The sequence below is a fragment of the Bos taurus genome, chromosome 8 (assembly GCF_002263795.3).
Source record: "Bos taurus isolate L1 Dominette 01449 registration number 42190680 breed Hereford chromosome 8, ARS-UCD2.0, whole genome shotgun sequence".
Classification (NCBI taxonomy): Eukaryota; Metazoa; Chordata; class Mammalia; order Artiodactyla; family Bovidae; genus Bos; species Bos taurus.
Genome location: NC_037335.1, coordinates 39,544,121 through 39,559,636, shown reverse-complemented (window position 1 = coordinate 39,559,636; position 15,516 = coordinate 39,544,121). Strand labels below are relative to the sequence as shown.

The following is a 15,516-nucleotide window of genomic DNA, read 5'->3' as shown; positions in this document are numbered from 1 at the left end:
TGCTGCTTTTAATATTTGTTCTTTGTGTTTGATCTTTGTTAATTTGATTAATATGTGTCTTGGGGTGTTTCGCCTTGGGTTTATCCTGTTTGGGACTCTCTGGGTTTCTTGGACTTGGGTGATTATTTCCTTCCCCATTTTAGGGAAGTTTTCAACTATTATCTCCTCAAGTATTTTCTCATGGTCTTTCTTTTTGTCTTCTTCTTCTGGGACCCCTATGACTTGAATGTTGTAGCGTTTAATATTGTCCTGGAGGTCTCTGAGATTGTCCTCATTTCTTTTAATTCGTTTTTCTTTTATCCTCTCTGATTCATTTATTTCTACCATTCTATCTTCTAATTCACTAATCATATCTTCTGCCTCTGTTATTCTACTATTTGTTGCCTCCAGAGTGTTTTTAATTTCATTTATTGCATTATTCATTATATATTGACTTTTTTTTTAATTTCTTCTAGGTCCTTGTTAAACCTTTCTTGCATCTTCTCAATCCTTGTCTCCAGGCTATTTATCTGTGATTCCATTTTGATTTCAAGATTTTGGATCAATTTCACTATCATTATTCGGAATTCTTTATCAGGTAGATTCCCTATCTCTTCCTCTTTTGTTTGGTTTGGTGGGCATTTATCCTGTTCCTTTATCTGCTGGGTATTCCTCTGTCTCTTCATCTTGTTTAAATTGCTGATTTTGGGGTGTCCTTTCTGTATTCTGGCAGTTTGTGGAGTTCTCTTTATTGTGGCGTTTCCTCACTGTGTGGGGGTTTGTACAGGTGGCTTGTCAAGGTTTCCTAGTTAGGGAAGCTTGTGTTGGTGTTCTGGTGGGTGGAGCTGTATTTCTTCTCTCTGGAGTGCAATGAAGTGTCCAGTAATGAGTTATGAGATGTCTATGGTTTTGGGGTGACTTTGGGCAGCCTGTATCTTGAAGCTCAGGGCTGTGTTCCTTTGTTTCTGGAGAATTTGCTTGGTATGTCTTGCCCTGAAGAAATAAATGCAAAAGAAACAAAAGAGACCATAGCAAAAATCAACAAAGCCAAAAGCTGGTTCTTTGAAAGGATAAGTAAAATTGACAAACCATTAGCCAGACTCATCAAGAAACAAAGGGAGAAAAATCAAATCAATAAAATTAGAAATGAAAATGGAGAGATCACAACAGACAACACAGAAATACAAAGGATCATAAGAGACTACTATCAACAATTATATGCCAATAAAATGGACAACATGGAAGAAATGGACCAATTCTTAGAAAAGTACAACTTTCCAAAATTGGACCAGGAAGAAATAGAAAATCTTAACAGACCCATCACAAGCACGGAAATTGAAACTGTAATCAAAAATCTTCCAGCAAACAAAAGCCCAGGTCCAGATGGCTTCACAGCTGAATTCTACCAAAAATTTAGAGAAAAGCTAACACCTATCCTGCTCAAACTCTTCCAGAAAATTGCAGAGGAAGGTAAACTTCCAAACTCATTCTATGAAGCCACCATCACCCTAATACCAAAACCTGACAAAGATCCCACAGAAAAAGAAAACTACAGGCCAATATCACTGATGAACATAGATGCAAAAATCCTTAACAAAATTCTAGCAATCAGAATCCAACAACACATTAAAAAGATCATACACCATGACCTGGGCTTTATCCCAGGGATGCAAGGATTCTTCAATATCCACAAATCAATCAATGTAATACACCACATTAACAAATTGAAAAATAAAAACCATATGATTATCTCAATAGATGCAGAGAAAGCCTTTGACAAAATTCAACACCCATTTATGATAAAAACTCTCCAGAAAGCAGGAATAGAAGGAACATACCTCAACATAATAAAAGCTATATATGACAAACCCACAACAAACATTATCCTCAATGGTGAAAAATTGAAAGCATTTCCTCTAAAGTCAGGAACAAGACAAGGGTGCCCACTTTCACCATTACTATTCAACATAGTTTTGGAAGTTTTGGCCACAGCAATCAGAGCAGAAAAAGAAATAAAAGGAATCCAAATTGGAAAAGAAGAAGTAAAACTCTCACTATTTGCAGATGACATGATCCTCTACATAGAAAACCCTAAAGACTCCACCAGAAAATTACTAGAACTAATCAATGACTATAGTAAAGTTGCAGGATATAAAATCAACACACAGACATCCCTTAAATTCCTATACACAAATAATGAGAAAACAGAAAGAGAAATTAAGGAAACAATTCCATTCACCATTGCAACGGAAAGAATAAAATACTTAGGAATATATACCTAGAGAAACTAAAGACCTATATATAGAAAACTATAAAACACTGGTGAAAGAAATCAAAGAGGACACTAATAGATGGAGAAATATACCATGTTCATGGATTGGAAGAATGAATATAGTGAAAATGAGTATACTACCCAAAGCAATTTATAGATTCAATGCAATCCCTATCAAGTTACCAACAGTATTCTTCACAGAGCTAGAACAAATAATTTCACAATTTGTATGGAAATACAAAAAACCTCGAATAGCCAAAGCTATCTTGAGAAAGAAGAATGGAACTGGAGGAATCAACCTACCTGACTTCAGGCTCTACTACAAAGCCACGGTTATCAAGACAGTATGGTACTGGCACAAAGACAGAAATATAGATCAATGGAACAAAATAGAAAGCCCAGAGATAAATCCATGCACATATGGACACCTTATCTTTGATAAAGGAGGCAAGAATATACAATGGATTAAAGACAATCTCTTTAACAAGTGGTGCTGGGAAATCTGGTCAACCACTTGTAAAAGAATGAAACTAGAACACTTTCTAACACCATACACAAAAATACACTCAAAATGGATTAAAGATCTCAACATAAGACCAGAAACTATAAAACTCCTAGAGGAGAACATAGGCAAAACACTCTCTGACATACATCACAGCAGGATCCTCCATGACCCACCTCCTAGAATATTGGAAATAAAAGCAAAAATAAACAAATGGGACCTAATTAAACTTAAAAGCTTCTGCACATCAAAGGAAACTATTAGCAAGGTGAAAAGGCAGCCTTCAGAATGGGAGAAAATAATAGCAAATGAAGCAACTGACAAACAACTAATCTCAAAAATATACAAGCAACTCCTACAGCTCAACTCCAGAAAAATAAATGACCCAATCAAAAAATGGGCCAAAGAACTAAATAGACATTTCTCCAAAGAAGACATACAGATGGCTAACAAACATATGAAAAGATGCTCAACATCACTCATTATCAGAGAAATGCAAATCAAAACCACTATGAGGTACCGTTTCACGCCAGTCAGAATGGCTGTGATCCAAAAGTCTACAAGCAATAAATGCTGGAGAGGGTGTGGAGAAAAGGGAACCCTCTTACACTGTTGGTGGGAATGCAAACTAGTACAGCCACTATGGAGAACAGCGTGGAGATTCCTTAAAAAACTGGAAATAGAACTGCCTTATGATCCAGCAATCCCACTGCTGGGCATACACACTGAGGAAACCAGAAGGGAAAGAGACACGTGTACCCCAATGTTTATCGCAGCACTGTTTATAATAGCCAGGACATGGAAGCAACCTAGATGTCCATCAGTAGATGAATGGATAAGAAAGCAGTGGTACATATACACAATGGAGTATTACTCAGCCATTAAAAAGAATACATTTGAATCAGTTCTAATGAGGTGGATGAAACTGCAGCCTATTATACAGAGTGAAGTAAGCCAGAAAGAAAAACACCAATACACTATACTAATGCATATATATGGAATTTAGAAAGATGCTAACAATAACCCTGTGTACGAGACAGCAAAAGAGACACTGATGTATAGAACAGTCTTATGGACTCTGTTGCAGAGGGAGAGGGTGGGAAGATTTGGGAGAATGGCATTGAAACATGTATAATATCATGTATGAAATGAGTTGCCAGACCAGGTTCGATGCACGATACTGGATGCTTGGGGCTAGTGCACTGGGATGACCCAGAGGGATGGTATGGGGAGGAAGGAGGGAGGAGGGTTCAGGATGGGGAACACATGTATACCTGTGGCAGATTCATTTTGATATTTGGCAAAACTAATACAATTTTGTAAAGTTTAAAAATAAAATTAAATTTAAAATTAAAAAAAAAATGAATGGATTCTCTCATCTCCCTAATGAATCCTTCCTACATACAGAAGCTCCACAGTACCCTCTGCATGACTCAGGGGTGGAGGAGGTAGTTTCCTGAGTGAATCTGGGCCACTGCAAATTTTCTGCTACCTGTACCTATGCCTGAAATTTCTCCCTTTGTTTCTGTTTTCTTTGACTTAAGACAATAGAAGCTTTAGTCCCACTTAAAATGCATATGTCCTTGGACGAGGTAACTCTTTCAACTTGATGATAGTGTAAAGCTCATTCTAAACCCTATAATTTAGTGCAAGTCCATTGTGTCCCTCAGTTCTGGGAGAAGGTTTGTTAGAGGAGACACGAGAGATAGAATGAAGATACTGACAACATGAAGGAGGCAGCTGCAATATGGAGGGAAACGTCCAAATACTGTGTTGGCCAAAAAGTTTGTTTCGGTTTTTCTGTGTTATGGAACTTTTGGCCAACCCAATAATTTTGTGTCACCCTCACCAGACTGGTTTTTTATGTTTTTTCAAAGGGTTCTTTGGGTTTTGAGATAAGAAGAAAGTCCTAAAAGCATCTTCCTGTCCAGGTTTGGGCTTTGTAACAAAGGCCTTCTAAAGATAATGCCAGGGCCTTTGATGTCTAATTCTAGTTGAAAAGGAAAATAACATAAGGAATGACTCTAACCCTGGAAATTGCAGGTTAGTCAAGCGGGTAGTGGTATTAGAGTCTGCCAGTAATTTGAGAGACAGAAAGGCCTTTCTGGTAGCCCTTAAATTGTACAAAGTCAATGACAGTTACTTAATCTGCCTGCTTATAAGATCAGTGCTGGATAATGCCGTGACATTTTGGTGGGAAATATGTAGAATCGTCTTCGTTTGTCTGGGACTGTCCCCATTTTAGCACTGAAAGTTCCGTGTCTTGGGAAACCCCCACTCTAGGGCTAACCACAGCATTCGGTCACCTTAAAGGACCCAAATGTGAAGGTGCATTATGGTCGAATATGAAGGTGCATAATTAATTTTAACATTAATACAGCTGCTAACTTGCTATCCAGTAACTGTGGGGAAAAGAAACACTTTAAAATAAGTAAACAAGTCACCCTATTTGGGAGGATGTTAGCTCTCCTATCTCATTTTGATAAGGTAATCTTATATCATCAGAGAACTCCCAAATGCGGCTGTAAAAATAACAGTTACATAATTATACTTCCCTGGTTTAAACCACTAATAAGACATTGCCAAATTTTAGCTGTGTGAAGATAAATGTTTTTCATCAGTGATGATGTTGCATTACACACAAAAAAAGGAGTTTTATTTTTCTGGTTTAGCGTACTTTAGTTTTAATTACAGGTACATCATTTTTCACCTCATTAACAGAACATGGTTTATTGTTACAGGATATCTTTCCAATGGACACCCATTGCTGTTGTTTACTGAAAGCACTATACTGTGTTATTTACTTTTAAAATAGCTTTAATCAGGCATCCTTTCATTTAATATTAAATGTACTTAAATATTAACTTTTAAGAGTTGGTTTCACTTATAGTGATCTAAATAGATCTAAATGTAGAGAGAAGATAGAGAGGGGAGAGAGAGCCTCAGATGGCTGCTGCCTTCTAATGCCTGAAGTGCTACATTTGTTATTATATGAATATAGAGACAGTAAGACTCTTCAGGAACCAAGCAATAATATCCACCAAAGCCATACATTAAAAAACATTAAAACACATTACTAAACAACTCTTAAGAAGAAAATGGAAATTACAAAATATGTAAAGATAAATGGACGCAGAAGCATTACTTTATAAAGTCTGTGGTTTACATTAATCATCAAATTGCTACCCAGAATGAAATGTGTAGCCTTACATTATAGAAAATAAGGATGTTGAAAATAAGCACACTTTCAAATCAAAATTTAACCCCTCAGTCCAGCAATCAATCAAACAAAAATAGGAAAATGAACATGAAAGAGAATGGAAAAATACAAAAAGTGTAACGGTAGGAAATAATGCAATAGAAAATGATAGAAGCAGTGAACTTGAGAAAGTTCTCCTTTTACATTGGGATCTCAACTGCCTATTCTCTGATTTGGATACTTATTTTCCAGCCCAAGGAATAAGTGTTATGGACATTGAATTAACAGACAGAAGAGCAGGAAATCTGTGATTACTTCTGTCTGGGATACTGCAGAGGGGAGAAGAAGAAATAACATTTACAAAGATATATGTCAAACATTATGGTAGGCAGGTTATGTACATTTTGTATTTTAATAATATATCTTCCTCATTTACAGATAAGAATATTGAAGCACAGAGTGGCTTAATAATTTCTTAATTATTGACCAGACAGTAAGTCCTGGTGCTTAAGTTTGAATTCTAGAAGGGTTATTTTTTGACATTTAATTTACCATGTGTTGTCAGTTAAAGATATCACCGGTTTTAGAAACACGTTGTTTTGAAAACTCATATCTGCCTAGGAAGGCCATGGGGGTATCATTCACATTTTAGAGTGAAATGGTTTTAACAAATTACTTTCTTTTCAACATTTAGCTGAGGTTAGCTGTATTAAAAGAATGGGACGTCTGAAATGGTTGGAGACAGAGGAGTGATGTAGTAGAAGTGGTCCTGCTTGGAGGCTGAGGTCTGGACGAGACTGGAAGCAAACGTGCAGAAAGGGAAGTGGGAAATTGCCAACGATAAAGTCTGACTATTTCAAAATTCTGGCTAGGGTCAGCCCCACCCACAAGAAGAGCAAGACAGGTTCTTCCTCTTTCCTTCTCTTGTACAAATCAGTCCCTATTCCTGGGACCAAGAGGTCCAGGTCCAAGGGCTGCTCTATGGAAAACAGAGTCACAGGAACTTTAGAAGCTATGCATGCTGCTCCCCAACAGGCCTCCCCTATACCTATACAGTACCCCAAACTATTCCTGACATCCTTGCTGGAGGAGAGTGATAGAAACTTGCTCCTCGGAGGACAGCTCATAACCAATTCGAACTTGAGCTAATTGTTAGAAAAGCCTTCCTATCACCAGCAAAAGTCTTGTCTCCCTTCAGCTTCCCCTTATTGGTCCTACTTCTGTCCTCTGAAATTACCCAGTCTGTGTGATATTTGTTCAGATGGAATTTGATCTGTCATGCAGTGTTGTTTTTGGCTGATTTGCTAAGTTGATTAGATTCCTCTACAAACTCAAAGCTTTTGGATCAAGGTAAATCTGGTAAAAATGTTCTAGCAATTATTTTTCAGAAAGACTGCCACAGTTTTCTTAAAATAAGGATGCTCCCAATTTACAGATTCATAATGTGAGAACAGTCTTATGTGCAAATCCATAGACGAACCCACATAAAGCATTCACATAAAAAAGAAGCAATCAGTATATTTTTCCTGTTGATTGGCACTATGTGAAACCTACTTCTGTTCATTTGTGGTAAAGTAACTGGATATTGAGAAGAGGAACTGATCTAATTAATCAACTTGGGAAAATGTTCCACTTTTAAATGAACAGTTGATAATGAAGTACCTTTTTACTTCTGTTTGTTTAGCTACAAAACAAAGCAACACTCATAATAATATTTAACATTTGCTGCTTCAGTACTCTTGCCTGGAAAATCCCATGGACGGAGGAGCCTGGTAGGCTGCAGTCCATGAGGTCGCTAGAGTTGGACACGACTGAGTGGCTTCACTTTGACTTTTCACTCTCATGCAATGGAGAAGGAAATGGTAACCCATTCCAGTACTTTTGCCTGGAGAATCCCATGGACGGAGGAGCCTGGTAGGCTGCAGTCCATGAGGTCGCTAGAGTCAGACACGACTGAGCGACTTCACTTTCACTTTTCACTTTCATGCATTGGAGAAGGAAATGGCAACCCACTCCAGTGTTCTTGCCTGGAGAGTCCCAGGGACGGCGGAGCCTGCTGGGCTGCCGTCTATGGGGTTGCATAGAGTCGGACACGACTGAAGCGACTTAGCAGCAGTAGCAGCAGCAGAAAAGAGTAAAAGTAGTACTCTCATTAATTACCTTTGGTTTCATAAAAGTCTTCTAGAAATCAATTGATTTAAAAATATCATATCCTTTGTCCCAGTAGGATCTTCTGGAAAATTGTGCTAAGGAAATAATCAAAAGATTTAAAAATATGTGATAAAAATATGCAATTTGTTAAAATTATTTGTAATGGTGAAAAATTGTTCACAGCATAAAAATCCAACAGTAGGAAATGGTTAATTTGATTAGGGCTGAGTGGGAGATTAGGCAGCCATTTCATATAAGGATTATGAAAAAAACAACACTGTGTGTAATCCAGATGGTCCTAGAGGAAAAATGTTAGGTAAGTCACTGGGGTGGAAGCAGAAACACGGTGCAACAAAAAACATCTACCTCTACTTCATTGACTATGCTAAAGCCTTTGACTGTGTGGATCACAACAAACTGTGGAAAATTTTTCAAGAGATGGTAGTATCAGACCACCTCACCTGCCTCCTGAGAAACCTGTAGGCCAGTCAAGAAGCAACAGATAGAACCAAACATGGAACAACGGACTGGGAATTGGGAAGGGAGTATATCAAGGCTGTATATCGACACCCTGCTTATTTGACTTATATGTGAAGTACATCAAACAAAATGCCAGGCTGGATGAAGCACAAGCTGGAATCAAAATTGCAAGAAGAAATATCAGTAACCTCAGATGTGCAGATGACACCACCCTTATGGCAGAAAGCAAAGAAGAACTACAGAGCCTCTTGAAAGTAAAAGAGGAGAGTGAAAAAGCTGGCTTAAAACTCAACATTCAAGAAATGAAGATCACGGCCTCTGGTCCCATCACTTCATGGCAAATAGGTGGGGAAACAATGGAAACAGTGAGAGAGTTTATTTTATTGGGCTCCAAAATCACTGCAGATAGTGACTGCAACCATGAAATTAAAAGATGCTTGCTCCTTGAAAGAAAAGCTATGACCAACCTAGACAGAGTATTAAAAAGCAGAGCCATTACTTTGCTAATGAAGGTCTGTCTAGTCAAAGCTATTTCTGTTTCCAGGAGTCATGTATGGATGTGAAAGTTGGACCATAAAGAAGGCTGAGGGCTGAAGAATTATTGCTTTTGTACTGTGGTGTTGGAGAAGACTCTTGGGAGTTTCTTGGACTGCAAGGAGATCACATCAGTCAATCCTAAAGGAAATCAAGCCTGAATATTCACTGAAAGGTCTGATGCTGAAGCTGAAGCTCCAATACTCCAATACTTGGCCACCTGATGTGAAAAGCAGACTCATTAGAAAAGACCCCGATGCTGGTAAAGATTGAAGGCAGGAGAAAGGGACAACAGAGGATAAGATGGTTGGATGGCATCACCAACTCAATGGACATGTTTGAGCAAGCTCCAGGAGATGATGAAGGACAGGGAAGCCTGGCATGCTGCAGTCCATGGGATCGCAAGGAGTTGGACATGACTGAGCAACTGAACAACACTAGCCATATAAAAAATTATTTTATAGCCATATTAAAAAATTTTTGCAGTATATATAATAGAAATCATGTATACAAAGAAATACACTGAAATTATGATAGGAAGATGAGAGGAGAATTTTATAGTTAATCAAGATAATAACAAAATGCTTTATTTTTAAACCAAAAAGTACTATATAAATTAATTTTTATCTGGACTGTTGCCAAGAATTGCATCACTAACTGCAACTAGCAGAAATGTATAACTATTATTATGATCTTTTGGGGAATGTGTCAAGAATGTACATGTAAAAGTGTGTCTCTGAAAATAAACATCTCAGTATATACCCTACCCTTTATTCCTTTCTGTGCTGCTCCTGTAACAAAACCGGAGAGAGACCACGATAAACCCCCTCCCCAGTCTCCAAGATTCCCTGCTTACTGCACTGTGCTCTGGGTGAAAACATACTAATGTGGCTAGCTACAAATGAAACAGGAGAAAGGAGGAAATGCTGGCAGAGTAAAACACTCCAGGTCCTCTGAAACCCAGAGGAAAAGTCACAGTTTGGACTACGTTGCTGATTCTTTGGCCAGTGGAGTGGAAGGCAGATTGCAATCTTGGTTAGATATAAATCTTCTTTCTGCTCTTGTTATTTCTGTTGGACTCTTACGGAAGCTAAGATTTTTGCACATTTTGGTTGACTATTCTGTTTCTCTTCTCCAGTTTTCTTATGGAAGTTTATCTAGTGTTTCCAGCTTGTCTGGGCTCCCCATTGGTAGTAGCAAGAAACAGTAGTTATTGGGATGTGCTTGATTATTTGAGTCTCCAAAGCTCCTGGTCATTGCAGATTGTGGGACTAAGAGTTAATGTAAGGATTGATTCTGTCGGTCAGTTTTCAAATAGGTGTATGCCACTGAGCACACCAAAATATGGCATATTTTTATCAGCTGTTGTTACACTAAAGCTAAGTAACATTTTCACAACTCAGTGGCTCATAAAAAACAAGAATTAGTTTTCCTTGATCATGGTTCATAGATGAGCTAGCACTGCCTTGTTTTTGCAGGTCACCTAGACCGGCCAAGGTCAACTGTGCTGCATGTGTTCTCAAAATCCCGTTAGCTACACAAGGTATCAATGCATTCTTTTCCTGTTGGATCACCAAGCAGAAGAGGCCAAGTCAAACCACTCACGTAAGGTTTGTACTCATATTTGCTGTTATTCAGTTGGCCGAAGCAAGTCACATACATGACTATACCCAACGTCAGTGGTTTCGGGAATTAACTCTCATTAGATTTTCACGAGGCAGAGGGAGGGGGTGAAGAATCCAGAACAATGATCTAATTTGCTATAAGGAACAGCATGTAAACAGATTAATTCAAATGCTTCAAAAGAGAATCCTACTGACTTCTAGAATAAACAGTATTATTTGCATGTGTGAAAAATATTCTATTTTTCTAATTAGACTAATGAAAACAATAAAATATCTCAGTTATGTGTCATATTTCTTTTAAAGAACATACAATATCACTAATGATAATTCCTGATTATGACTATGCTGGGTGTCTGGCCAAGTAAGAATTGATCCTATTGTAGGTCAGTTTCTGATTTTGGATTTTACACACACACGCTCACTTGTTTTTAGGAGCTTGTAATCAGTGAGTAAAATGTGCCCTGAAAGGAAATCAGTTAGTAAGAACTGCTATTTGGTAAGAAAAGGTGACTCAAGAAAAGAAGTTCCTTGTGGTTTTGAACTGTACTATGTTGTCGATCTCCACAAAAATAAGCCTTCGTTTAAAAAAGAAATTGATTTAAGGCAAAAGTTTCGAAGCAGAGGTTTCTATTTTTTCAAAATGAAAAAACTTCTCAGGAAATTTTGTATTTGTTTTAATGTAAAAAGAAAGGCAAGGGATAAGTAAAATCTGAGTTCAAGCTAGACAGATTTGCAAAACCTTTAAGCTGTAGGAAAGAAGAGCCAATAGCTCAGAGAACAAGCAAGTAACAGATTTAAAGAAAACTAGTTAGGAAAATTTTTAAATTTTTACATTAATAGGGGCCTTTCTCCACATTTTTCCTGTTTTTAAGATTCAGCTTAAGAGATGTATAGATATGAGGGATTAGAGAGTTAGTCAATAACAGAGAAAGATGGGGTAATTTCAATTACAGAAATTTTAACTAGCTTTGTCTGGATGGACAAAAGGGATGCTACAGCACAAGTTTGACATTTCTTGTCCTAGCTTAGTGGAATTCTTCCTGAAAATGAAATTGTTTCTTCAAAACACATCTAGTTGCCTTTTTCCAAAGAAAAAGGAAATTACACATTCTGATTAATCATCAATTATTCTTTTTTTTTATTTTATTTTATTTTTAAACTTTACAATATTGTATTAGTTTTGCCAAATACCAAATTAATCTGCCACAGGTATACATGTGTTCCCCATCCTGAACCCTCCTCCCTGCTCCCTCCCCATACCATCCCTCTGGGTCGTCCCAGTGCACCAGCCCCAAGCATCCAGTATCGTGCATCGAACCTGGACTGGCATCTCGTTTCATACATGATATTTTACATGTTTCAATGCCATTCTCCCAAATCTTCCCACCCTCTCCCTCTGCAACAGAGTCCATAAGACTGTTCTATACATCAATGTCTCTTTTGCTGTCTCGTACACAGGGTTATTGTTACCATCTTTCTAAATTCCATATATATGCGTTAGTATACTGTATTGGTGTTTTTCTTTCTGGCTTACTTCACTCTGTATAATAGGCTCCAATTATTCTTACTTAATGAAGAAAGCACAATTTTCAACACTCTCACTACTTGACTCTCTGGAAGCAATCAAGTGAGGCAAGATTGCTGTAGCCTTAAGGGCTTCTTTTTCCTGAACAGACAAACCTAGAGTAATTTAGTGAATAATAACAATCATTTTTTATAAACAGAAGGACTGCAGGATTTAATTAATTCTTTGACTAATGCATAAAGTAATATTTATGCTTTTCTAAAGGCCAGTATCTTGCCTGGAAAATCCCATGGACGGAGGAGCCTGGAAGGCTGCAGTCCATGGGGTCACCAAGAGTCGGACATGACTGAGTAACTTCACTTTCACTTTTCACTTGCATGCATTGGAGAAGGAAATGGCAACCCACTCCAGTGTTCTTGCCTGGAGAATCCCAAGGACGGGGGAGCCTGGTGGGCTACCGTCTATGGGGTCGCACAGAATCGGACATGACTGAAGCACCTTAGCAGCAGCAGCAGCAGCAACAGCAAACGCCAGGCTGGAAGAAGCACAAGCTGGAATCAAGATTGCTGGGAGAAATATTAATAACCTCAGATGTGCAGATGACACAACCCTTATGGCAGAAAGTGAAGAGGAACTAAAAAGCCTCTTGATGAATGTGAAAGTGGAGAGTGAAAAGTTGGCTTAAAGCTCAACATTCAGAAAATTAAGATCATGGCCTCTGGTCCCATCACTTCATGGGAAATAGACGGGGAAACAGTGGAAACAGGGTCAGACTTTATTTCTTGGGGCTCCAAAATCACTGCTGATGGTGATTGCAGCCATGAAATTAAAAGACCCTTACTCCTTGGAAGGAAAGTTATGACCAACCTAGATAGCATATTCAAAAGCAGAGACATTACTAGTCCATCTAGTTAAGGCTATGGTTTTTCCAGTGGTCATGTGTGGATGTGAAAGTTGGACTGTGAAAAAAGCTGAGCACTGAAGAATTGATGCTTTTGAACTGTGGTGTGGAGAAGACTCTTGAGAGTCCCTTGGACTGCAAGGAGATCCAACCAGTCTATCCTAAAGGAGATCAGCCCTGGGTGTTCTTTGGAAGGACTGATGCTGAAGCTGAAACTACAATACTTTGGCCACCTCCTGCGAAGAGTTGACTCATTGGAAAAGACTCTGATGCTGGGAGGGATTGGGGGCAGGAGGAGAAGGGGACGACAGAGGATGAGATGGCTGGATGGCATCAGTGACTCGATGGACGTGAGTCTGAGTGAACTCTGGGAGTTGGTGATGGACAGGGAGGCCTGGCGTGCTGCAGTTCATGGGGTCGCAAAGAGTCGGACACGACTGAGCAACTGAACTGAAACTGAAAGTCCAGTATTCAACATGAACCAAGAGAGGAAAATGTTTTAATACCATCTCAGCAGAATTGTATAACTTTATTTTTTCAAAGTGTCTTTATATCCATCATTTTATTTCATAATATATTGTAAAGGTTGTCAGGCATTTTAATAGCCATTTTAAAGATATCTCTAATAGGTTATATTTTCTAAATAAAGTGGTAACCACCTAGTAGTACCTATGCTATAATTAGAATGTGAAGCTCTTGAGGACATCTAAACTCTGAGTTCTGAAACTCATATAATGCCCTATGTTTGCTCAAAGAAAATGTGCTTCAAGTAATTTATCCTTATTAAAATGATTTTACCACGTGACAACAAAGTTCATCTTCTCATGTCTTTAACATTTAAAATGGATTAATTTTTTAACTAGAAAGCTGTATTCCACTGATTAGTATAAGATGAAAAAAGTACCATTTGATTCTGCCTCACTGAAATGTAGGAAGTTTTAAAAAATATAAAGTGTACTTTATGATTAAGGTTAATATGCAGCATTTTAAATAACTTGAAAAGTCTTCTAAAATTTAAACATCTGAATTCAATATGTTTTCTATCAGGCTTTTTTATGCAAAGCTTTATTCCAACATTTTATTAGGAAATTTGTTAAATATACTGAAAAATGGAAACATCTACACAGTGAATTATATATACTCATCAACTAAATTCCACAATTATCAATTAATTTACTTTTTTGCATATTTACCCAACCATTTATTTATATTTACCCAACCATTTATTTATTGATTCCTCCATCTATCAATCCATTTTTTGATGCATTTCAAAGTTGTAAACATCATTGTACTTCATCTAGTATTTAAGCATATATATTATTACTTAGAGTTCAGTATTTATTATGCTGTTTTTTGCATATAGGGAATAAATAATCTTAAGTGTACCACTCAATGAATTTTGACAAATGCGTATACTTGGATAACCTAAACTCCTACCAAAATATAAAATGTTCCGATCTCCCCAGCCAGTTTACTTATGCTTCTTCCCAGTTCCCTGTACCCATCTCTCAGAAGGTCACCACTAGTATGGTTTTCACCTCAGCTTAGTTTAGTAGCAGTATGTAACTATTTCAATTATAACACATGTTCACTGATATTTGGTGTTAATAGTCTTTTTATTTTAGCCACTCTTATGCATTTATAGCAGTATTTCATTGATGAATGATTTTGAGCACTTATTCATGTATTTATGCTATTCCTATATCTTCCTTTGTGAAATCTCAGTTTAAATATTTTGCTTATTTTTTGGGGGGTAGGGGAGGTAAACAGTCTTTATTTCACCAGCAAATGAATTTAGGTCATCTCAGGTTTAGTAATGAAACGGATTATAAGAAAACATATTTGCCCTCAGATTTTTTTAATTGTAAAATTAAAAAAAAAGGGATTGTGGACACACACACACACATATATATATATATACATAGGCCTTAGAAATTTATGTAAGTATAAATAGATATCTTTGTTGTTGTTATTTAGTCACTAAGTCGTGTCTGTTTGTGACCCCATGAACTGTAGCCTGCTAGACTTGTCTGTCCATGGGATTTCCCAGGTAAGAATACTGGAGTGGGTTGCCATTTCCTTCTCCATCTTTTGCTCATTTTTAATTAGATTGTTTGCCCTTTTAAAATTGAGTAGTGTATGTACCCCAGTGTTCATTGCAGTACTATTTACAATAGCTAGGACATGGAAGGGAGAAGGAAATGGCAACCCACTCCAGTGTTCTTGCCTGGAGAATCCCATGGACAGAGAAGCCTGGTAGGCTGCAGTCCATGGAGTCGCACAGAGTCGGACACGACTGAAGCAACTTAGCAGCACAGCAGCAGCAGCAGCAGGACATGGAAGCAACT

General features: G+C 37.7%; 1 protein-coding gene across 1 annotated transcript in view; it reads left to right on the top strand.

The window, feature by feature from the left end:
- Window positions 1–15,516, top strand: part of RCL1 (RNA terminal phosphate cyclase like 1) — a 220,382-nt gene that overhangs the window by 183,819 nt on the left and 21,047 nt on the right. Inside the window, exon 9 of the mRNA XM_024995983.2 lies at window positions 10,596–10,727. Within this exon, the coding sequence (XP_024851751.2) occupies window positions 10,596–10,727 (132 nt within the window). The remainder of the gene's footprint in view (window positions 1–10,595; window positions 10,728–15,516) is intronic.